A 21788-nucleotide genomic window follows, 5' to 3' on the forward strand; every position below is an offset into this window, starting at 1 on the left:
ATGTATGTATGACACGATGAATGGCTGGTTTGGAATTTAGAATGACTTATATATCGTATCACTTGTTCTATACTCTCATCTTTCTATCTTACTTTTATGAGTTTTCAAATCTACTCCTACTTCAGTTCAAACACATTGGACTCGTGACTCCGTGAGTTATGAACCACATATTTCTTAGACGTAACAATTATTACTTGTTATTGCTTCTGTTACTTCACATCACTTCTTCGACTACTTGAGCTCGGCGTTGCTACACGCTTCATGGGAACTATGTTCTGAAGGCAATTGATTGAATTCTTAATCAGCGCTGGAGACTACAATCATCCAGTCACTTCTTTTGCCTAAAATCAAGGTCGTCGATGTAAGATATTAAGATTTTGAAATTGAATTGCTAACGAGTCTAAAAATTGCATAAATTATAAATTGGTAAATGCAAGGTATTGTCCAAATGGTATCCTTTCCCCTCACTCCACCCTATGAAGATCGATCTATTCAATAACTCTCATATTATAGTTACTTCCACTGTGATCCAGCTTTCCACCAATTCGAGTCTTGTCGAAGTCACTCATGCTTCACCAAGAAATGTCCTCACGAGTCACGATTTGCTTCGAACAAAAGGTCGCGTTTTCCAAATTACACTATTTACCAGAAGTCTCCGCTTTACATCTTTCCGCCCATCTTGACGGTCAAAGTAGCTGTGTCTTGTGAAATATAACAGCTTCCATCGCTGTTACCGATTGGCTGGGTGTCTGTCAACCAGTAGTTCTGAGTAGGGTCGCTTGTGCATTGAGGAGCCTCGACGGAGCTGATGGACATGTTGTAGTCGTTACCGCCAACGTTTACGATGGCGGACATGTCGTATCCGGAAGCTCCAGGGTTGAAACTGGCCTCACCCCAAGTTGTGGCAAAGGCACCGGAAGCGATGGTTTCGGAACAGGCTTCAGCCCATCCAACAAGTGAGTCTTCGTCAAAGGCAACAATTTGTTTTTCTCCAGGTGCGAGAGCGAAGTTCAAGGTGGGGTTTGTAGTGGCAAGGCAAGATCCAAGATTGGGCCAAATTTTCCCATCGGTGCCAGTAGCTGCCTTGTTCCAGACGACGACAGTCATAGACTTTCCAGAGGTGTTGATGAAATTTGCGGTGAAATCATAGCCGGAAGCAGAAGATACCTTCATCATGTTTGAACCTTCGGGTGATCCGATGTTTCCAGTAGCGCCGACCTCAGAACCAGTGGAGCTGGTTCTGGCACCGAACGATGTAAATTCATTGGCAAAACCAACCAAATCGTCCCACAAACTTTCGAGGGGGCTGCTGGAGCTGGATGTAGAAGAAGCCTTAGCTGTGGATTTCGAACTCGAAGCTGAAGTAGCGAAACTGGTGACAGAGCTAGCGGCGGCTGTGGTGCTGGCAGCTACTGATGCGGAAGTAGTGTGATATGCGGCAATCTTGTTCTCTGCAAGATTATCGATAGCAGCGGCAGCAGAGCCGGAATCGGTGGAAGCAGCAGCAGCGGCGGAAGTCTTGGAGGCTTGACCTTCGGCATAAGCGGATGACCAGTTGATGCCCATCTCGGCCCAGTCCAATGCCGTCCAATCTTCAATGGTGGCACTATTGTCATCTGATTAGCAACCACTCTTCAAATTCATTGGAGCGATAGTCTTACGCCTTCTTCTCATGTTTGTGTCGGTGAACGTGAGTAGGTCCGGCTACGGCTTCGCCAACGGACATGGCAGCCAAAACAATCGCGGTGGTGGAGTAACGCATTTTTGGAAATAATGATAACTTTCAAGTGTTCGCTGATGGGTATAATGCTTTTAATTTAAAGTGTTTGATCGTAAGAGGCCGTTGTTGCTAAAGAGCGTGCGAGCGATGTATTGCTCAGTTGGTTGAATTGACAAAGGAGTGTGTCGAACGGAATGAACGAGGGAACGGCGAGTTTCTTGAATACGGTGAAGAAGAGAAGGAGAGATACGAGCAGAGCGGGAAGGCCATTTAATAAAGGTCATCTTAAATTGGGACGATCATTTTCTGGGGGTGCCTGTGGGCAGTTGGGACTTCTTTGGCAACCCGGCCACGATTTGGGTCAGCCGAGTCATTGGAGGAAGCCCTGGAACATTTAGATTTTACTTCAAGCCATGAGGTGCAGGGGGTTTCGATTGAGATGAACCCAAGCAACGCCGGGGGATAGTGGTCCACTAAAAACGCGTTCCTGGGAGACTCCTCCGAGAAAAAGGGGAAAGCGACTAATGATTGGCCAGGCGAGTGAGGTTTCCACTATTTCTCGAATACGCTATTCCAGGGGTAAAATGCCACTGCATCCACACTTGTCCTCTTCTCACAGATCAACAATCAAAGTGTCAAGCACGGTAGGAGGTCTGTCCCAATTCTACTCATTTAAACATAGCCTATATGACATCTATCGCTTCATAAGGCATCGTTTCATCTAATTGATTGGAATAACGGAGACCTTTTTTGAGAAAATTGATTGAGAGATTAGACGTGCTACCGTTGTTTTCCAAATTCCAATCGGCGCGCAATCAGCCTACGTACAATGGTATCGGTAACGCTTCCAGGACTGATTCTGGATAGGGCCGTACATGGTAATAATGGATGCTATGGATCCGGGAGGATTCTGAGTTCTAACCTAGTTGAAGAACAATCTTTAGATTCCATTCGATCCCGCTCAATTTGGACACTAGAATCTTTGAGGAAATGATGGTTTGCGTGTCCACTGTCCACAGTCCAGACTCCTTTCTTAAACTTTCCCAGGTTCATATCAAAGCATTTGCCAAATCACAATTTGTGCAGGTGGCTGTGATCATCACCATGTGGTAATGCAATAACTATGCATGTGGTAATGAATCATCGTTTGCCCTATGGGGATGAAGCATTGCGGTCCATAACACTATCTTTATGCAGAAGAGATTTTTTGTGCTCCAGAATGACAATCAAATGCCTCGAAAGCGACGTCACGCTGATGAATGGGAGAACGTGGACCCAAAAAAACAAGGCCAAAGATCACCATCCAGACGGAATCTTCAGTGCCCCAAAAGTCTCTTTTCCATCGATAACACAGCGAGAGTTTCAAAAAGCTGCAGCATCATCCAGCAGCGACTCGAGGCATCGAATGGTATCAGCCGGAATCCTCCTTGCGCATTATCGTTCGACGAGGGCTGCTCCATAAAGTCATACCCGGTGCTTCTCCTTCTCAGCGATGGTGAACAACCGGCCAACGCACCGTGCTTTTGCCGATACCATACTTCCCAGGTAGGCAGGTACTACGATACGGACAGGCAACGCAAGCACTTTCGTTTCTCCCAGCACTTCTGATTACTGTCTTTGCAAATCTGGAAATCATCTCAAATTTGACTGTCTCGAACTTCCAGATCTAGCTGCTAACCCCGCAGTGTATTGATTGCGACAAGACAGCGAACCGAAAATATCTTCTTCACGCAGAGATGTTTTGGTCCCAGTGATTTTACAGAGTAGAGCTGTGACGAGTCTCGCACCGGAGAGCGTGTAAAGTTTTTGGTCATCGGATTTTCCATGACGCTATTAATAAATTTATAATTTCTACGACGATTTTTTAAGCATCTTGATGTGTCTCGGTTTCTCATGAGGATGGGGGAGAGTTTTCTATCAGTTCTCTTCATGATTTTCACTTCCATACCCAAATCCATCCCGTCGCTCCCGGGGTTTCAGAAGCTGTTAGTTCGGGATGTTAGGACGATGGCGGTAGGTCCAAGTGCTGGAGCTCCTGAAACGGCACTTTAGAGCAAGTCGAAACGAGTTGGCGATGCAAACACGCACGAAGTGTAAACAAGCACGGAGTCGTAAACAAGCACCGAATCGTAAACAAAACAGAAAATTGCTTGTGTGGTAAGAACTCAGAAGTCGCTTTTACAAGTTTTTTTTTATATCTTATCTTACTTTTCTTTCTTCCAAGTTGCATGGCGAGAGGTAGGGGCGTGGGGGGGGGTTGGTTACGGAGTCAATTCTTGGATTGGATTTTTTTTCTTTCTTTCTTTCTTTCTTTTCTATCAGTCTAGGTTCTGGATTCTAGATTCTGGATTCAGGATTCCTACATGTAACTATGTAACTATACTTATCGGAAGACTGGCTAAATGTCTATCCGACCGAGTAGCCTAAAAAGAATTTGCGTCGAGCTCTCCTTCTCATTCGTAGACGCAATTTTTTCTTTCTCTGTCTTTGTAATCCCAGGCTCCATACTGCTGTAGCAGATGACTAGATTTGGTCGAGTGTAAAAGAAATACATACATACATATAGGTACCCATACATACATACTAAAAAGACGGTCTAGAATAAACATGTGAATTGGCATTCGACGGCGTGTTTGATGTTTGATGGATATCCGGTGTGTAATTGGCACGATGGATTGATTAGTTTAGGTGCCGGAGGGTTGGTGGTGGGCTAGTGCAGTGGGCGGATAGCCGATGATATGATATGATATGATATGATGTGGTCGGTAGCGTTGTAGGTTTGTTTGTTGGCGGGACAGGATGAGGGTTGGTGAGGGTTAGTGAGGGTTGGTGGATGGATGGATGGATGATGGATGATGGATGATGGATACTGACACTGCTTGCGCTGGGGGATTGTCGGATGTGCTTGTCATGTAAGGCGTGGAGTGCAGCAGTCAGTATGTGCTGATTGGATTGTTGGATTTCTCAAGTCGTATAGTTTCATCATGTGCACTGGATCGGTGTGATGTATAATTTACTATACGAGTTCTTCCAAGGGAGAAAGGGCCTGGCAGGTAGGTCATAGAGTGTAATTGTAATTGTAAATGTAAATGTAAATGCAATTGTAAAGATAATCGAAACCCTCCGGAATCATCGAATCATCAGATTCAAGCCCAACGGCCAACAGCCAACATCCAATGAAAAAAAAAAAAGAAGAAAAAAAAAAGATAGTGGTTCCCTCTCACTACCTACCTACCTACCTACCTACCTACTACACACACTACGGAGGATTTGACACGGAGATATAATGACTATAACCAACCAAGACCACCCAATCACAAACCGCGCAGCCAACAGGACTAACAAAAAACTGGACTACGAAGTTGTAAACGTACGTAAGGCTGTGACGCAATCACCATAAGGTTTCCTTCTAATTACAACGACAACGACAACGACAACGACAATGGCAACGACAGCTATAGCTCAGAATCCCGCTTCCGCGGTAGAAAAATACGGTTACGGTGTTTGGGAATTCGATTGGGAGGGTGCTGGTTTCGGGCGCTTCTATCACGTATATGTATGTATGTTTATATATATATATATGGAGTACGTATGTACGTACGGATGGATGGATGGATAGATGAAGGGTTTCTAGGATCGATTGAGGGTTCGCTTGGTGAGTTTGTGTGATATGTGATATGTGTGTGTGTGTGTGTGTGTGTGTAGTTCTCAAACCCAGGTTAGACGGGCATGGCCGTGAGGTTTATAGGTGCTTGATAGTTAGCTGTTGGGAGTTATTAGTATTTTTTTTCCAAAGTTGGGGTTTTCGGTATCGGTGTTGGTGTTGGTGTTCACAGTGATGATCTTGAAGGCGGCGGGGGTACGGTACGTATGGTACGGTATGCATGCCTGTTCCTCCAGACCTGTGATCGACCGGTGAGCCTCGTGCCCAGTATTGTATTCTCGTGCCCGTATGCGTATACCGTACCGAGTCCTAGAATGGCTGGAGTGGTAAATGTGCGCCTTGTTGCAAGTTTGTGTAAATGGACACGCAGATCGGATCTGATGTACCGCAAGATAAAAGGGCGGGAAGTGAAGGGATTGCATCGACCATACGATTACGTGTTATAAATGAGAAAGAATGTTTGCTTCTAAGAAAACACAATACGTATCGATCGATAAGGGGCAGGTCGAGATCTTTATATTTTATACGATCCTTTCGAGAATTCTACGGACTCGGTACAATTTTTCGGTAGTGAGGGGGTGGGATGAGATTCGACGACATGTGATGATGATCGGACAAGTATCATTGCTATGATCTGTCGAGGGAATATTCATGATACCGAGGCGGGATAAGATGAGTAGGATATACTGAGATGATGTTATAAAGTATTCATTCCTTATCATGCTTTCGACGAGGATACACAGCATCTATATGCGTGTACATGATTTCAAATCTTATACATCATATGATAAGTACGAGGAACTTGTATTGAGATCTATAAAACGTCCTATCTCATCCCGATATTTCAATTGGCAGGCCAGATTCATTCAATGCGGTCTGTTGTAATTATAATATGCGTTACTGATATCTAATGTAGTCTAGTTAGTATTGTATACTCTGAAATTCTACAATATAATTACATTGTACATCTATGTGCTAATCTAGATCAATTTCCTCCTGCTCGTCTTTGCTCACATGAAGGAGAAATACACCATGATCTGAGCCCTTTCCTGATTAATATTCATATCCGTATCCGTATCTGTATCCATTTCGCCATCCATATCCTTATCCATATTCATAATTTCATCCATGCTCCTAATCTGTCCCAGGTACCCAACTCAAGAACCCTGATCTCATATGTGTGGAAAGCATTGGATATTAAGAGGTATTCAGTAGCCTAATTTGCATTACTCTACCCTCTAGGTTTCAATTTCGTCCATCCACTCGTTCCAGATTTCTTGTCTTGGTCTTTATCCTTGGCTGCTCTGGCTCTAGCATACCTTTCTCTTTCTCTCCTGTCTTTATCAGTGCCATTCGCAAGGCCAAATGGAAGCCTCTCAGAAATCGCCGCATTGATACCAGTCCCCTCACCAACCATTTCAACTGCATCCATCACGGTTCTCATGCTCATGAAACTCTGCATTCCAGCCGTGTAATCCCTCTCCTTGCTGCCACAAAAAGTCGCGTGCCCCTCATCTCTAGCACCCACCACGACTCCATCGCTACGCATGTCGTCCTCTATTGCCCATGCATCTTGGCTCAAAAGTTCCCATTCTGCGTTTGCCACTTCGCTCATGAGCTTATTCTTTAGTATGTCGCCCATTTGATTTGGACGTGGAAGCTTAAAACCTCGTATGAACTCTGCGCCTTCTGCGCTCCCTAGGAATGAGAATGCGGACCCATGACTGGCCCATCCGATAGATGAGCGTTCAGGTTTGTGGGTGTTCTTGTCTTCACTTTCCACGTAGCCCTTGGAATCGAGGGGTTTAGCTGGGACAGGGCTAGGAGATTCGGAGCGTGGTTTTGGAGGGAGTCGAGGCTTATCGCCAATGAGAAGCTTCCATAAGTTCTTCCCTATGTTACAGATGTCTTCAAAGCTTGTGGTATCACTGTCTCCTACAGGAACCCCCTGGCTTTTACATAGCCAGGCGACATTGTAAGCGAGAAGAATAGCCCCTTCGAGGAAGGAACTATGGGCTACAGAATCCTCGTTCACTAATATGGGCAGAGGCTTATTAATCCATAACGGTCTCGGTCTCGGCTGATAAGCATTTTCGGTATGGCGAGAGGTTGAGGGACTATTACTTGATGAGCTGGTTCCACCAGGAAATGGTACATTGGTATGCATGTACGACGAAGATAAAGAGAATATCGTGGGACGAGGATAATCGCGATGAGGAAGTGTTATCTCTGCAGGCAACCGAACAGCGAGATAATAAGTAGCTAGCATGAGGACATGCGCGATGTGAGCCAAGGAGGTAGATATTTGGGCTGGGCTTGCCGCTGCAGACCATGATTAGCATAATTTCTGTATACGAAAGAGAGGACGTACTGTTCATCAACCTCAGGTCTACTATATTGACGCCAGCTATTCTATATTCTTCCCCTCCATTGCTTGCTTTAAATCTTTGAAGCCCATACAAGTTGGCAGATTCATAACAAAGATAAGCCCTAGACTCCCCGACAAAGTCATATGTCTGGTTCCATCTGTATTTTGTCCGCTGGGTAGAGCCCTCAACAGCTTCTATCTGCTTAGTCCTACGAGCCTCAATTCCCTTTGAAGCTGAGGTAAGTTCCGCCTTTCTGCGGTCATTGGCAATCTTCTTCTTGTTGCGCTCCTCCTTTGCTCGCTCTAGATTTGCTTTCAACTCATCTGCATGAGCAATAATCTGATTCGTGCGGTCTATAATTCTTTCTCGCTCCGAAATCAACGCATCATGGTCCAACTGGGTGATAGTCGCAGATGTTTCATTACTAGATCTCTCCGCTTTTGAAAGGGGTAGCGGGCAACGTCTGCTGATTTCTCGATCAATGGCATCCTTTTCCAGGTGAATGCCAGCGGTTTGTACTCGAAGTTCGTATAGTTGGTTTCGCGCATCAGTGGGGCAGAGAAATGGTAGTTTATGCCCGCCCGTTCGGAAACATATATCACACTGCATCTCGTGCAGCTATTGATAAAGGTTCGTTGTGTAGAGGTTGTATGATATGCTGTAGGTAATCAATGAATCTAAGCTATCAAAGGGTGCAGGTTCAATCTATTCTAGGGAGGCATATAATACATAATGATGTGCTATGCAAGAAAGATTTGATAGTAAGAACTTCAACGAATTATGGATATATCAAAGAACATTTAGGGTTGAAGAATATATATTAGAGCAATTATCGTAGGTACGGTGGTGTGTGAAGGAACGTCAGGCTGAATGACCTCAGAATAATGGATTGGTTGCCTCGCCTTATCTCGACTCGCTTGCTTATCTAGTTCTTATCTAGTGGATCACATGATCCGGCGTCATCTTCGCATTTCCCAAACAAGGCTGTCTCCACGGGAAAGGCTGTTGACCTCTAAAAACTGACCTCACTATTACGGCAGCTACGACGGTAGTACTGTCGGCTCCATTGGTCCTTCTGTTTACAGCAAAGCTTCCATTTGGACCGATTCTTAGCTTATTCTTAGCGATTATCCTTATTCACATTTCCTGATGTCTCAAACAAACCACTCACCTCCAAAAACCCCGCGTCGTCCAATAATGGCTATTGTAAATGAAAAGCTCGCGGAGAAGTCGGCCGCCAGAGGTACTCCAAATACACCGGCTCTCACACCTTCTTCTTCTAAACTGCCTCAAAAGATTCGAGGTGTTAGTCCAGGCCTGCAATTTACTCCTAGTATTCAAGCTCCTACCACGCAATCCCCAATCTCATCCCCGCTCAAGAGGTCACACGTGTTACAACATCACAGCCACGCCGATGATATTGGCGAAGATGATGTAGACATGGCACCGCAAGTAGAACCAGAAGCCGGATCAGATGAAACAATCATCAGTCTAGAAACAACAGATTCCAAGAGAGACATTGCCCCAAAGAGCTGGAGTGAATTTGAAGAACGCTACTCTGTGGCTATCCAGGAATTGAGCGACAACGAGGACCGTTTGATCGAGGAGTTCCAGCATCTTTCTGACGTTAGTTCTTCGATTTGATTTATATTACCAAAACTAATGATACTTGAAGGCTTTCGGTATCTGGGCAGAATCTGCGGCGGAACGAGACAATGGAAGGGCATGGAAACGGTAAGTTGCATTTATTCATAGTTTGCAAGGAGCTACTGACTTTGTTATAGTTTAAGGACAAGGGAAAGATACGTACAGATACAGGAACAGTCACTGGAAGACAAGAAACTGCATTGTAAGTTGCTCTACCTATGCTTTTCTTTTCCGTGCTAAACCTTTGTCCACTAGATATAAAAGTTGTCGAGGCATTCAAGCAGGCTCTTCAACTATTTGGGGAGTGACTACTCATTTTGCTTTTCATTTTTACATGTTACAATCATAGGATTGATTTTATAGAAGCCATATCTTTGCTTCATTTGGCTGGGACATAAGGCGCAATGTGGGACTGGCTGTGATGGATATTGCTTAGATACCCTATTTCTGTTTGCTCATATATCGCAATAATAGCTATCATACAGATCATAATCGTAATTGCAGTTGCAAAAATGGGCTTCGCTTCAGTCAAATACGTTTCCTCTTCTGCATATCTCTTGGTACCAAATTTGTATGTTCGTCGTAGGAGGTCGACGTCCTTAAGCTTTAGAAATGTGCCATGCCCTTAAAAGGACCAAACCATGCTCGCCCCCGTTGGAAGTTTCAATGTTCTCTGAGTGAAGCCATATCATAAATTGGGGAAGTTTGAAAATTCCTTTCTATTCAGCACAACAAAATGGTGGTGGCCGACCGCCCAATGTGCATTTGATCTCCCACGTTGATGTCTCAGTTGCGCTTGTGGGTCCAGAGCTTTCGCGCTAGATTCTACGCTAGAGGGATTCGGCCACCGTAGTCTACCATAAATTTTTGAAAACTTTCTCTATTCCAGGCTGAAGCTTCTCATCAGCAACCAACATGACCACACAAACACCCGCGACCACGCTATATACTGCGCGTCGCCATGTCTGCGCCGGAGGTTACACAGGTTCGTCCACATGTTCTAACACAATGCTTTTCAAAATGCTAACAAAATTTCAGAATGATCTCCTTGCTTTCCACGCCTCTCACCTTGGCGATACCTCAACTGAACACTTCGCGCAACAATTCTTGGGTCCTGTGGAGGATTACCATGAAGAAGAGGCTGAGGATGACGGTCTTGGATATTATCCTGACGGAGTCAAAAGAACTTTGACGGATGAACAAATCGCAATCTTTCGACATTCGGAAATTCAGACTATTCTTCGAAAGCGCAGGCATGCTGCAGAGTCCAGTGAGACTAGGGATGAGCAGCCTATATCTGAAACTTTAAGAAGCGTCCGCACAGAAAAGGCCGAGGAAGAAGAAGATGGAGAGATTCCTGAAAGTTTTTCGCATCCAGAGCCAATCGGACCCGTGCGACCAAAGAAAAAGTCAAAGAAGGAATTGAAAAAGATACAAAAAGCGCAAGAAGCCAAAGAGAAAGGTTGGTTTAAGCAAAACGTGAAGCCCGATTTACGAAAGCGGACATGGGATAAAGTTGAGAAATCTATTGGATCTCTTGCGTATGACGACGATGAGGGTGGTGGTAATAGCCAGGCCTCAAGTTCAGCGCCGCAAAGAAGAAAGATCACTTACGATGATCCTTGAGCAATCCACAACTTGACTCCATTCAACGCTTCGATGATAGCTTCATCATTTGAAAAGGTCAGTAATTATTCCTTTCAACTTGTTCGCGCCGCCGACCCAAAATGATGAAAACTTTCGTATCGTCATCCTTAGTCTGAGCTGGCAATTATATTCGTGATTTCTCGGCTTGCTTTGGCTTGCCTTGGCTCGTCGATGTATTTCTCTTGTATACATTGCTGGTCTTGATGAGACATAATCTTCTCTCTGAAATATTGTTGAAGCTTCCACCTCTACATCGTTATGCGCAAGCTTTGAGAGCCCCGTACTGACTGTAGTAGTTATCAACTCTTGTCACGAATCTCATGTTGGCATAACATAATCCATTCTCGATGTCAAATTCGCTTCATATACTATTATTCTTCAGGTATGCATCAAGCATTTTATTTTCGAAAAACCCCCTTCGCTTTTATGATGACAAAGGGCCATGAGGCCTGAATAATCCCAGCTCGTCGAGTGCCTCACATTAAACGCAGAGTGCATACTGAGAGAAGAAACCCGTTCTGAAAAGCATTCATTATATTTGTCTTTGAAACCAACTTCAATTCGGTGTGCTGACAAGTATTTCTAGCTCAAATTTCGATATCAATAACAGCAATTAGCTTGAGATCATAAAGAAACACGCCTGAGATAAGTTTGATGTTTGAAGGAGTGTAAATGTGCAAAGAACGGTGGAATGTTTGCATTTACCTGGACAATCTTGTGTGACAGCTGGATTTGGGAATATTTTAAAAACAAGACAAGGCTGGCTTGTAGCCGCCTCATAAATCCGGTATCAATACATAGATCCAAGCTCCTGCTTCTTGCAATGCAACAATTCTGACCAAATCGTTTCATCACCAATTATTTTGAAAAATGAGTGATCCTCCAAGTTATGACCATGACCTACTGAATCGGCTCAATGCTTTGAAGAAATCCAATATTCAGCTCGACGCATCCCCGTAAGCTAGAAACCAATACAATACTTTGGACACATGCTAAGCTCTCAGTCGTCCACCACTAAACGTTTTTGCAAAAGAGTCGACCCCCGAAACAGACTTGTCTGAGAGACTGCGTAGCCTACGAAATGGTACACCATCAAGATCTGGCACCACTGAAGCACCTGCGCCCGCTAGCACCACATCGCCTCCACAACAATCCGGTTTCTACAGCCAAGCCACCACAAGTGATGCCGTTCCCATATTTTCAGATGATATCCACGAGGATAAGTCTTTGGACGAACTTTTAGCAGAATTGGGATCTGGATCTGAGTGGTTGAATCCTGATGATCCGAATGATATTCAAAAACTTCTTGATGAAGCTAAGAAAGCTTTACCAGATGGTGAGAATGTCGCTTTAGAGGAAGAGACGTCAAAGGGTGCTTCTGAGGAGAACGTTCGGAAGCAAAATATCCTGACAAGTGGTCTTGATATGTCTGTGTTTGCCATAGATGACGATGAGGACGGGGAATCCAGAAATAAACAGATCGAGGGCTTAGAGGGCGAATCACGTGAAGTGCAGGATATTGTTGCCAGGCTATTGGACGAGGTAAACCTAGAGAGAGGAGCCGGGGATGAACACGAAGAAGAGGAGTCTCAAGGGGCTAATGCCACGAACGCGGATGCGGGAGGGAAATTCTCATCTTTCCCCCGATACAAGCAGGATGATAGCGAAGAACCCAATCTCACACTCCCATCCGCACCCTCCACACTCCCGGAACCGAGCAGGACATCGATCGATTTCGAAGACGATATTACTGCGAGATTAGCTGCGTTAAAGGGTCTTGGTTCTACTCTTGTCAATGATCTTGGGTTACCTTCTGCACCCACTACCAAACCGGTTGATAAGACGGCAAAAGAGACAAAGGGAAAAGGATTAAAGAAATACACGGATGAGGAAATGGATACGTGGTGTATTATTTGTCAAGACGATGCGACGATTAAATGTGTAGGCTGTGAGGGAGACTTGTATTGTGCGAGATGTTGGAAGGAGGGACACATGGGGGTTGATGCCGGGTGGGAGTTTAAGAGACATCAGTGGCGGAAATGGGAACGTTCTGATTAGTTGGCTAGGGTTTAGAGAGGAGCAAGAATGACAGATGAAATTTCTTCAGTTGTGCTATTTGTACTCTGCTTTGATGGTGAGGGATACATGTCATTTCTGAATTTGAGAGGAGTTGCTAGTGGTCCAGTGATGGCGCTCGAATGACTATCCCAGGAACTCACATGATCATTTGATTGACAAACCTCAATTGAGAGACCAACAAACGCAGTATGAGCCATCGCCCAAAGTTATAACATACAATGCATATTCTCATCTCATACCGACTGATCAAAGTCAATATGTTGCGTTTTAGCTGCAGATATTTATATGAAATCAAATAGACTTAGGATAGATGAACAAGCTGGTTGGGCTGAATATCTCATCTTTGTAGATGTGCTACTCATTCCTAACAATGCAATTTATATAATAACCAAACACCTGGATATTGAGATGAAGACAATGCTGATCCTGAATATGAGCAGGCAGATAGGAAGTGAAAATACTAGATGGGCAAACGAATCAAACAGGCGAAACAAATTGGCAGCTGTATGTAGGATATAAGGCTTTGTGCTCTGGGGGTTTAAGATTGAAATTGGGATAGACTGTGGCTAACCTTCACACATGATCAATAACTGGAGATATTTCAGTAGCCACGAAATGAGTGAGTATAAACGATTAAATTTCGCTGTTGCAGTACGCTAATGAAACCCTCCCCCGCCCCCTTCCTACTGCCATACCCTCGACCATACCCTAGTCCTACCAAATTCTCGACTGGCAACATTGGTTGCAATCGTTTGAAAATTCGAAAGACACGCATTTCCGCTCGCTTGTTACCGTGTTCATATATGCGCAATGCAGAACTAAAAAAAAAACAAAACCCTTAAATCAATCGCGTGTATACTATACAAGATGCAAATTCCTAAATCAACTCCGTACTTGTTTCCAACCCTGTCCAGATCCAACCGCCATCCAACCACCACCCATCCGACCCTCCATCCATCCAACATAAGAATATTACAATTTCAAAAAGAAAAGATCGAGGTCGCGATAGAGAACTAATCGTCGTTATGATCGTCATCACCACGGATTCCTCGACCGGCAGCACCGCCACTAGTATTCTGCGTTTTGCCACGGATATCTTGCCATGTGGCACCAAATCTCCTGCCAGTACTTGCAAGAAGGCCCTCTTCCTCATCTGCCTCAGCATCTTCATCAATCTCGCTAAGGTCTAATTTGGGAGTTCGGAACAACGCCGTAACGAAGACAATCAAAAAGATTGCGAGGAAGACAAATTGAGCCCAAAATGCGAGAGCACCGAAGAATGGAAAATTGACGGTGACTCTATTGAGGAAAGTAGATACGACACTAGGGGTGCAGACCTTTTCGGCACCTTCGCCCGAAGAAAGCTCACTGCATGTTTTGATCAACTCTGGGTGGTTGCTACAATCTGGTTGATCGCCAGGAAATTTGGTAGGGTTGGCGCAGAATGTTTGAGCACCATAAATTGCGTATTGTGGTGCTATCAACATGGCGATTGAGTAATTGATCGCGAGTATGATCAAAGTTAACATGACAGTTGCCATAAGGAGAGCTTGTGGAGAGGTATGTCCTTTTCGTATTTCAAAGAGTTTTACCCATAAGAATCGAAGACCGATAGCGGCGATTCCTGTCACTGAACTGCTAAACAGGAATAGGACTAATAGCGCCATCAAGACATAGTCAATTGGGAAGACTATGGATGACTTGACGAAAATCCAATTGATCGGCTGGAAGATATTGATACTAGGTATGAATTAGCCAAAATTTGTTAATGAACCAGGTCAAGATTATCTTACCTTCCTAAAATGTAACCACAATGTTGTTTACAGAACGAGTTCTTCGCCTTATCAATTCCTGTAATGAGCATAGAGACCCATATAATCAAGGAGAGAATAAGAAGAAGTATTCCTCCAATCAATTTGAGAGGCCTGAAGATTGCGCAAGTCTTAGTCCATGCCCTCACGATAAAGCTCTTCCCGTCTCCACGGGATTCTGCGGCTAGACGTTCTCGTCTAACCAGAGTGCGTTCTTCACGATGCAAGGCCTCCAACTCTCGCTGGTCCTTGGCCGATAACCCACCATCTCTCCCCGCATTTCGCCCTTCTAGTTGACGCTGACGTTCTCTGTTTTGCTCTAGAGCTGATGCAGTTGTTTCTGAAAGCTGTGGCGCGCTGATTGAAGGTGCAGATTTGATGAAAGATATGGGTAACAATGCCAATCCAACAGATGTATAAAGTATGTATAATAACGTGCCCAATGAAATCAATAGTCCCAATGCGAAAGTCAAGGCACGCTCTCCATGGTTCTCGGCCAAAAGACGTTTGAAATAGTCCAAATCCATATCGGATCCGCGATTCTTCGCGACGGGTACAAAGAATCCAACCAGGAACAAGATTACGACCAGGGCAACAAAAAATAATGTGTATTTTGCGGCACTGAGGAATCTCTGGCCGAATGTCTGTGTGCCTTCTTCTGAATCGATTTCATCGTATTCCTCATAAAAGAAGTATGTAAATGGGATAACAAGAAGGCATAGGACGGCATCGAAGCTGTATAATGCATAGTATACAATTTTCAGGGTCAGAAGGATGTTGTGGACAGTCTCGGGAGTTGCCCAGTCTTTCTTTGCACCGAGCTTCGATGTCGTAGAGCTGACGAGAGCAATATCGACAGGAAGAAGTAGAACTGTTGCCAAGAGGGAGGTCAATGTGATAATCGTAACGGTAGAAACCAGAGCTGAGCGATCGCGTGGCGTTTGATACGTGTAGGTGAAAATGGCCGCTATGAGAGCTACGATGCCTACAGCAACGGCATACGCAACCCATATAAATGCAGTTTGTATGAGCGCCATGTTGCAGGCGAGAAATGGATGCTAGAGCCGCAGATGGATGTTAGCAGTGCTTGAATTGTTGATGCTAGATAGTGGTAAGTGGTTGGAGTGGCACGCATGCGGAAACTTAGCAGACAAAAGGAAAAGACGGTATCAACAACAAGAAGAAGATCTTATTAATATACCTCGCGAATGTATCAGATGGATTTCAAGTATCGATATTGTGGTTGAATGGTTCTCGCCACGAAAACAATGCTACTCTGATTGTATAAAAATCCAGAGCGTCAAGGTCTCGAATATATTAAAAGTGTTTTATGCTGTTTTGCTTTCCTTTGCTTTGTTTCCTGTTATAGTCAATTATTCAAGATTCTAGACGTCTGACGTAAATGGGCGTCGGTTGCGGGGATCAACATTCAGGACCACCAGGACCTTCAAAAGCTGCATGAGCTTCAAGGGACAGTGATAGGTCAATACAGTGGTCCAGCGCTGAGAACGCTAAAATTTGTGTAAATCGCGGGTCGCGACGCACCGACACTTGACTGGACTGATAATCTCGAGTTTCCATATCAACAACTTCAGAAGAACTCGGAATTCCACCACGATTTGGTGCTTTTAATGCTTTACTTTGGTTCATAATGCAATGCTATACGGAGCTGACACCTCCTACAGCTGTCACTCATTCTTTGGCTCTTCCGTTTTTGTCCGCAGATGCTAGAAACCTCGTCGTCGCAAAATCCTCGTTGCTACAGATATTTACAACTAAGACCGTATCCGTGGATCTCGACGAGCTATCTGAAAAGGATTCTTCGACAGCAAAAGATGACACAAATATTGATCCTAGAGTCAATAACGATGATGGAGTAGAGGATTCTTTTCTCGGCACAGATTCGATTATGCAACGACCAGAATTGGCTCGAACAACGAAACTCGTACTTGTAGCTGAATATAACCTATCTGGGACGGTCACATCTCTTGTCCGAGTGAAGACTATATCCTCAAAGACTGGAGGCGAAGCAATCTTAGTGGGATTCAAGGATGCGAAGCTCAGTTTGGTGGAATGGGACCCAGAACGGCCCGGCATATCAACAATATCAGTCCATTTTTATGAACAAGACGAACTGCAAGGAAGTCCATGGGCACCAAGTCTTTCAGACTGTGTCAATTACCTTACTGTCGACCCAGGAAGTAGGTGTGCTGCATTGAAATTTGGAGCGCGGAACCTTGCGATTCTGCCTTTTAAACAAGACGAAGATGTCAATATGGACGATTGGGATGAGGAGTTGGATGGCCCCCGCCCTGCGAAGATTTCACAAAAGGCTGCAGCGGAAGATGGACAGTTAGATACGCCATATGGATCCTCTTTTGTTCTACGATTATCTTCACTCGATCCCAGCATCATCTTTCCAATCCACCTCGAATTTCTGTATGAATATAGAGAACCAACTTTTGGAATTCTCTCGTCTACCATGGCTCCATCTTCGGCTTTACTGCAAGAGCGTAGAGACCACTTGACTTATATGGTGTTCACCCTGGATATGCATCAAAAAGCGTCTACCACCATTCTTTCTGTTGGAGGTTTGCCTTACGACCTCTTCAGAATCGTTCCACTAGCCCCACCTGTGGGTGGAGCTCTTCTAGTTGGCACTAATGAGTTGATACATATCGATCAAGCTGGTAAAGCCAATGGTGTTGCTGTCAACATGTTTGCAAAGCAATGTACTGGCTTCAGTCTTTTGGACCAGGCTGATCTTGACCTTCGGTTAGAAGGTTGCAAAATTGATCAACTATCTATCGAAAATGGAGAGATGCTCATTATACTACATAGTGGTGATATTGCAATCCTAAGCTTTCGTATGGATGGAAGATCGGTCTCTGGTCTAAGCATTCGACGAGTAAGTGCAGAGTTAGGAGGCGCCATATTGACTGGGGCTGCTTCATGTGTAAGTTCTCTTGGCGCAGGATCATTATTCGTTGGAAGTGAAGTATCAGATTCTGTCATTCTAGGCTGGAATAGGAAGTCGGGTCAAACTTCACGACGGAAGTCAAGGCTTGACAGTTCAGCAATAGCGGAAGTTGATGAGGCCATGTTTGATGAGGAAGATTTAGAAGATGATGACGATGATCTGTACGGCGATGGGCCCACAATCACTCATGCTACTGCAAATATTACTGCCTCGAACAGCAAAACGGGTGACTACACATTTCGTATACATGATTCCATGGTCAATATAGCTCCCATCACAAACATCGCCTTCGGAGAAGCCGCATTGAGTTTAGGTAAGGACGAAGAGCTTAAATCTAGCGGTGTTCAGAGCGAACTTCAGCTTGTAGCTGCCGTCGGTCGTGAAAAGGGAGGCTCCTTGGCAGTCATTAATCGTGAAATCCAACCAAACGTTATAGGCCGATTCGATTTACCAGAAGCTCGTGGTATATGGACCATGAGCGCAAAGAGACCAGCACCGAAAGGATTACAAGTCAATAAGGAGAAATCTGTTACCAGCGGTGACTATGGCGTCGATGCTCAATATGATAGACTAATGATAGTTTCCAAAGCATCTGATGCTGAAGATGCCATTGAAGAATCTGCCGTATATGCATTAACGGATGCTGGGTTTGAAGCTTTAACAGGAACAGAATTCGAACCAGCTGCTGGATCCACAATCGAAGCTGGTACACTTGGCAATGGCATGCGTGTTGTTCAAATTCTAAAGTCTGAAGTGAGAAGCTACGACGGTGGTAAGTTCGCACTTTTCCTTGAATCCTACCCCTCTCAATTTATGTGGTCGGATGGATGGGCATATAGGTTGGGACAAGTCTTGGGGAAATTTTCTATTTTCCGCTTATATGTTTTCGCCGCCCGGGGCGCTATCTGGAAATATATCATATCCTATAGCAACAATGAAAGCGAATTATCAACATTACAACTGTGCCTCATGCAATCTGCTCCCTGCGACATGCCTCTTCGCGCCATTACATGATCAGAAGCGTAGCTAACTCTGTATCTGTGGTGTAGATCTTGGTCTCGCACAAATATTGCCGATGCTCGATGATGAGACTGGAGCAGAGCCAAAGATCATAAGTGCAAGTTTTGCGGATCCATTTCTCCTTCTAATAAGAGACGATGCGAGCATTTTTGTTGCACAATGTGACGATGACAATGATCTCGAAGAGATAGAAAGGGTTGATGATATTTTGCTTTCTACGAAATGGCTGACTGGCTGTTTGTACGACGATTATAGCGGAGCTTTCTCTGATAGCAAATCGAACAAGGCAGGGGAAAATGTCAAGATGTTCTTGCTTAGTGCGGGCGGAGCACTGCACGTGAGTTGCCTCCCGAGCCTTTCACTGTTTAATTTCTAATACCCGCAGATTTACGCACTACCTGATCTTTCTAAGCCAGTTTACGTCGCGGAAGGAATATGCTTTGTTCCACCTGTGCTTTCAGCAGATTATGCGGCTAGAAAATCGGCAGCTCGGGAAACCTTGACAGAGATATTAGTAGCTAATCTAGGAGATTCCGTTTCTCAATCCCCTTATCTTATTGTAAGAATCTGCACCTTAATCTACTCATCTATGTACTGACTGTTTTAGCTTCGACCCTCAAACGATGATCTTACAATCTATGAGCCGTTCCGCGTAAAATCTGCGTCTCCGGATCTTCTCTCATCTACACTCCAGTTTTTGAAAATACAGAACACGCATCTGACACAAGCTCCCGATGTTTCTGCTGAAGAGCAGGTCGATGGAGCTCAACAGACCAGCGATAAGCCAATGCGAGCTATCTCAAATCTCGGTGGATACAGTACTGTCTTCATGCCAGGTGGATCTCCAAGTTTCATCATCAAGAGCTCTAAAACAGCACCCAAAGTTCTCAGCCTGCAAGGAACAGGAGTTCGCAGTCTTAGTAGTTTCCATACCGAAGGTTGTGATAGAGGATTCATCTATGCCAGCACGGAAGGAATTGCCCGCGTAGCACAATTCCCACCAAATACCACGTTTGCCGATATTGGAATGGCCCTGCGAAAGATTGAAATAGGTGAAGACGTTCACGCTGTGGCATATCATCCACCGCTGCAAACATATGTTATAGGTACCAGCACTTTCACAGACTTTGAATTACCCAAAGATGACGATCACCGCAAGACTTGGCAAGAGGAAAACATCGCCCTGAAACCATCGATCGAGAAAAGCTTTCTCAAATTAGTCAGCCCTGTCAATTGGTCCGTCATTGATGCCATCGAGCTTGAACCCTGCGAGCTCATAACCTGTATAAAAACCATGAATCTGGTGATATCGGAAGTCACCAACGAGCGCAAACACTTAATAGTCGTAGGAACAGCTATAACCAAAGGAGAAGATCTCGCAACCACTGGCCGCCTCTACGTTTACGACGTTGTCACCGTTGTTCCAGAACCAGACAGACCTGAGACAAATAAAAAATTAAAGCTCATCTCTTCCGAAATCATTACTCGTGGTGCCGGTGGTCCCGTAACTGGTCTTTCCGAAATTGGAACTCAGGGTTTCATGCTTGTTGCGCAGGGTCAAAAATGTATGGTTAGAGGTCTCAAGGAGGATGGCACAAACTTGCCAGTCGCATTTATGGATATGAATTGCTATGTCACATCTGTCAAGGAACTTCCTGGTACAGGCCTCTGTGTGATGGCGGACGCTTTAAAAGGTGTTTGGTTTGCTGGATATACGGAAGAACCGTATAGGATGCTACTCTTCGGAAAGAGTGCTGCAAAGATGGAAGTACTGTGTGCAGATTTACTACCAGATGGAAAAGATCTATTCATTGTGGCTGCAGATGCTAATGGGAACCTGCACATTATGCAATATGACCCTGAACGTATGTTATGATTTTCATTTCCTGTTTTATCGGCCAATTGGCTTGCATTGAATCCTTGACTTACAAATACGCAGATCCCAAATCTCTCCAAGGCCACCTCCTCCTTCACCGCACAACCTTCTCCCTCGGTGCGCACCACCCCACAACCATGACACTTCTCCCCACCACCCGGCCCCTACCCCAATTAACCACTGCACCCTCGCCATCTCCTGATCCTTCACCTCAAGAAGATACTCCCTCTCCTTCGCAACCCCTCCTCCTCACTTCTCGCACCGGTACCCTTGCTCTTCTTTCCCCTCTAACAGAATCCCAATACCGACGTTTCGGCACCCTCGTCTCACATCTTACAAACACACTCTATCACCCTTGCGGCCTCAATCCCAGAGCATACCGAATAGACAGAGATGCAAATGAGGGGATCGTAGGAGGAAGAACAATTATTGATGGAGGAGTGCTAGGAAGATGGATGGAACTTGGAAGTCAGAGGAGAGGAGAAGTGGCTGGAAGAGTTGGAGTTGATGTCTTGGAGTTGAGAGACGAATTGAGTGGGTTACGTGGAGGTTTGGGCTTTATCTAGAACAGATTGTTCGTAGAGATGTGGGTAGTAGGTGGAGGTTAGAAAATGATCATTTGCAGCATCGCATAACCGGGGTTTCAAAAGCGCCAATTGCAAAAAAATAGGGGCAAGCGAATGAGCCCCAATTCAATAGTATTTTATCTCTCACATCTCAAATTCAGTTATCAAATTGCATCCAATTGTTCTCCCCGAAGAAACCCTACTCAATAATTTAAAATAGTAAAATTTGAGCTGGTTTGTTTTGTTTAGCTAGACTCGTCATTAAAGTCACATGGTGAGCTTTCCTATATTATGTTTTAAGTAAATGGCATAAAACGAGTCAAAGAAGGTTCTGCAATCACAATCATTTCCTCTTTTCTGAAGAAGAAGAAGAAGAAGAATACGCACATACAAAGCCAAAACTTCAAAA

General features: G+C 44.7%; 7 protein-coding genes across 7 annotated transcripts; 4 read left to right on the forward strand and 3 right to left on the reverse strand.

The window, feature by feature from the left end:
* Nucleotides 1–30: 30 nt before the first annotated feature.
* Nucleotides 31–2133, reverse strand: BCIN_05g05320 (hypothetical protein). Its single transcript, XM_001559666.2, has 2 exons — nt 1662–2133; nt 31–1606 (listed from the first exon to the last, which is right to left on the reverse strand). The coding sequence occupies exons 1-2, from the start codon at nt 1760–1762 to the stop codon at nt 661–663; spliced, it is 1047 nt and encodes a 348-aa protein (XP_001559716.1). The 5' UTR covers nt 1763–2133; the 3' UTR covers nt 31–660.
* A 4128-nt stretch (nt 2134–6261) lies between these two features.
* On the reverse strand, nt 6262–8629 carry BCIN_05g05330 (hypothetical protein). Its single transcript, XM_001559662.2, has 2 exons — nt 7756–8629; nt 6262–7706 (listed from the first exon to the last, which is right to left on the reverse strand). The coding sequence occupies exons 1-2, from the start codon at nt 8360–8362 to the stop codon at nt 6616–6618; spliced, it is 1698 nt and encodes a 565-aa protein (XP_001559712.1). The 5' UTR covers nt 8363–8629; the 3' UTR covers nt 6262–6615.
* A 163-nt stretch (nt 8630–8792) lies between these two features.
* On the forward strand, nt 8793–10157 carry BCIN_05g05340 (hypothetical protein). The gene is made up of 4 exons (XM_001559661.2): nt 8793–9379; nt 9429–9487; nt 9538–9602; nt 9656–10157. Exons 1-4 carry the CDS (start codon nt 8903–8905, stop codon nt 9706–9708), a joined length of 654 nt encoding a protein of 217 aa, XP_001559711.2. The 5' UTR covers nt 8793–8902; the 3' UTR covers nt 9709–10157.
* A 131-nt stretch (nt 10158–10288) lies between these two features.
* On the forward strand, nt 10289–11888 carry BCIN_05g05350 (hypothetical protein). Its single transcript, XM_024693073.1, has 4 exons — nt 10289–10385; nt 10439–11083; nt 11344–11429; nt 11634–11888. The coding sequence occupies exons 1-2, from the start codon at nt 10362–10364 to the stop codon at nt 11024–11026; spliced, it is 612 nt and encodes a 203-aa protein (XP_024548858.1). The 5' UTR covers nt 10289–10361; the 3' UTR covers nt 11027–11083; nt 11344–11429; nt 11634–11888.
* A 4-nt stretch (nt 11889–11892) lies between these two features.
* On the forward strand, nt 11893–13402 carry BCIN_05g05360 (hypothetical protein). Its single transcript, XM_001559658.2, has 2 exons — nt 11893–12003; nt 12052–13402. The coding sequence occupies exons 1-2, from the start codon at nt 11918–11920 to the stop codon at nt 13103–13105; spliced, it is 1140 nt and encodes a 379-aa protein (XP_001559708.1). The 5' UTR covers nt 11893–11917; the 3' UTR covers nt 13106–13402.
* Nucleotides 13403–13717: 315 nt separating this feature from the next.
* BCIN_05g05370 (hypothetical protein) lies at nt 13718–16383 on the reverse strand. Its single transcript, XM_024693074.1, has 3 exons — nt 16139–16383; nt 14920–15995; nt 13718–14866 (listed from the first exon to the last, which is right to left on the reverse strand). The coding sequence occupies exons 2-3, from the start codon at nt 15972–15974 to the stop codon at nt 14140–14142; spliced, it is 1782 nt and encodes a 593-aa protein (XP_024548859.1). The 5' UTR covers nt 15975–15995; nt 16139–16383; the 3' UTR covers nt 13718–14139.
* Nucleotides 16384–16508: 125 nt separating this feature from the next.
* Bccft1 lies at nt 16509–21601 on the forward strand. The gene is made up of 5 exons (XM_001559655.2): nt 16509–18689; nt 18967–19274; nt 19323–19496; nt 19545–20802; nt 20877–21601. Exons 1-5 carry the CDS (start codon nt 16589–16591, stop codon nt 21377–21379), a joined length of 4344 nt encoding a protein of 1447 aa, XP_001559705.2. The 5' UTR covers nt 16509–16588; the 3' UTR covers nt 21380–21601.
* The last annotated feature ends 187 nt before the right edge of the window (nt 21602–21788 follow it).

Source organism: Botrytis cinerea, chromosome 5, assembly GCF_000143535.2.
Source record: "Botrytis cinerea B05.10 chromosome 5, complete sequence".
Classification (NCBI taxonomy): domain Eukaryota; kingdom Fungi; phylum Ascomycota; class Leotiomycetes; order Helotiales; family Sclerotiniaceae; genus Botrytis; species Botrytis cinerea.

Coding starts and splice junctions, on each gene's coding strand:
- BCIN_05g05370 (XM_024693074.1), bottom strand. CDS start 15,974: ATGGCGCTCATACAAACTGCATTTATATGGGTTGCGTATGCCGTTGCT. Junction 14,867..14,919: donor TGTGGTTACATTTTAGGAAG/GTAAGATAATCT, acceptor ATTCATACCTAG/TATCAATATCTTCCAGCCGA.
- BCIN_05g05340 (XM_001559661.2), top strand. CDS start 8,903: ATGTCTCAAACAAACCACTCACCTCCAAAAACCCCGCGTCGTCCAATA. Junction 9,488..9,537: donor AATGGAAGGGCATGGAAACG/GTAAGTTGCATT, acceptor ACTTTGTTATAG/TTTAAGGACAAGGGAAAGAT. Junction 9,603..9,655: donor GGAAGACAAGAAACTGCATT/GTAAGTTGCTCT, acceptor TTTGTCCACTAG/ATATAAAAGTTGTCGAGGCA.
- Bccft1 (XM_001559655.2), top strand. CDS start 16,589: ATGCAATGCTATACGGAGCTGACACCTCCTACAGCTGTCACTCATTCT. Junction 18,690..18,966: donor AGTGAGAAGCTACGACGGTG/GTAAGTTCGCAC, acceptor TCTGTGGTGTAG/ATCTTGGTCTCGCACAAATA. Junction 19,275..19,322: donor GTGCGGGCGGAGCACTGCAC/GTGAGTTGCCTC, acceptor TAATACCCGCAG/ATTTACGCACTACCTGATCT.
- BCIN_05g05360 (XM_001559658.2), top strand. CDS start 11,918: ATGAGTGATCCTCCAAGTTATGACCATGACCTACTGAATCGGCTCAAT. Junction 12,004..12,051: donor ATTCAGCTCGACGCATCCCC/GTAAGCTAGAAA, acceptor CTAAGCTCTCAG/TCGTCCACCACTAAACGTTT.
- BCIN_05g05320 (XM_001559666.2), bottom strand. CDS start 1,762: ATGCGTTACTCCACCACCGCGATTGTTTTGGCTGCCATGTCCGTTGGC. Junction 1,607..1,661: donor CACAAACATGAGAAGAAGGC/GTAAGACTATCG, acceptor AGATGACAATAG/TGCCACCATTGAAGATTGGA.
- BCIN_05g05350 (XM_024693073.1), top strand. CDS start 10,362: ATGTCTGCGCCGGAGGTTACACAG. Junction 10,386..10,438: donor CTGCGCCGGAGGTTACACAG/GTTCGTCCACAT, acceptor ACAAAATTTCAG/AATGATCTCCTTGCTTTCCA.
- BCIN_05g05330 (XM_001559662.2), bottom strand. CDS start 8,362: ATGCAGTGTGATATATGTTTCCGAACGGGCGGGCATAAACTACCATTT. Junction 7,707..7,755: donor AGACCTGAGGTTGATGAACA/GTACGTCCTCTC, acceptor CATGGTCTGCAG/CGGCAAGCCCAGCCCAAATA.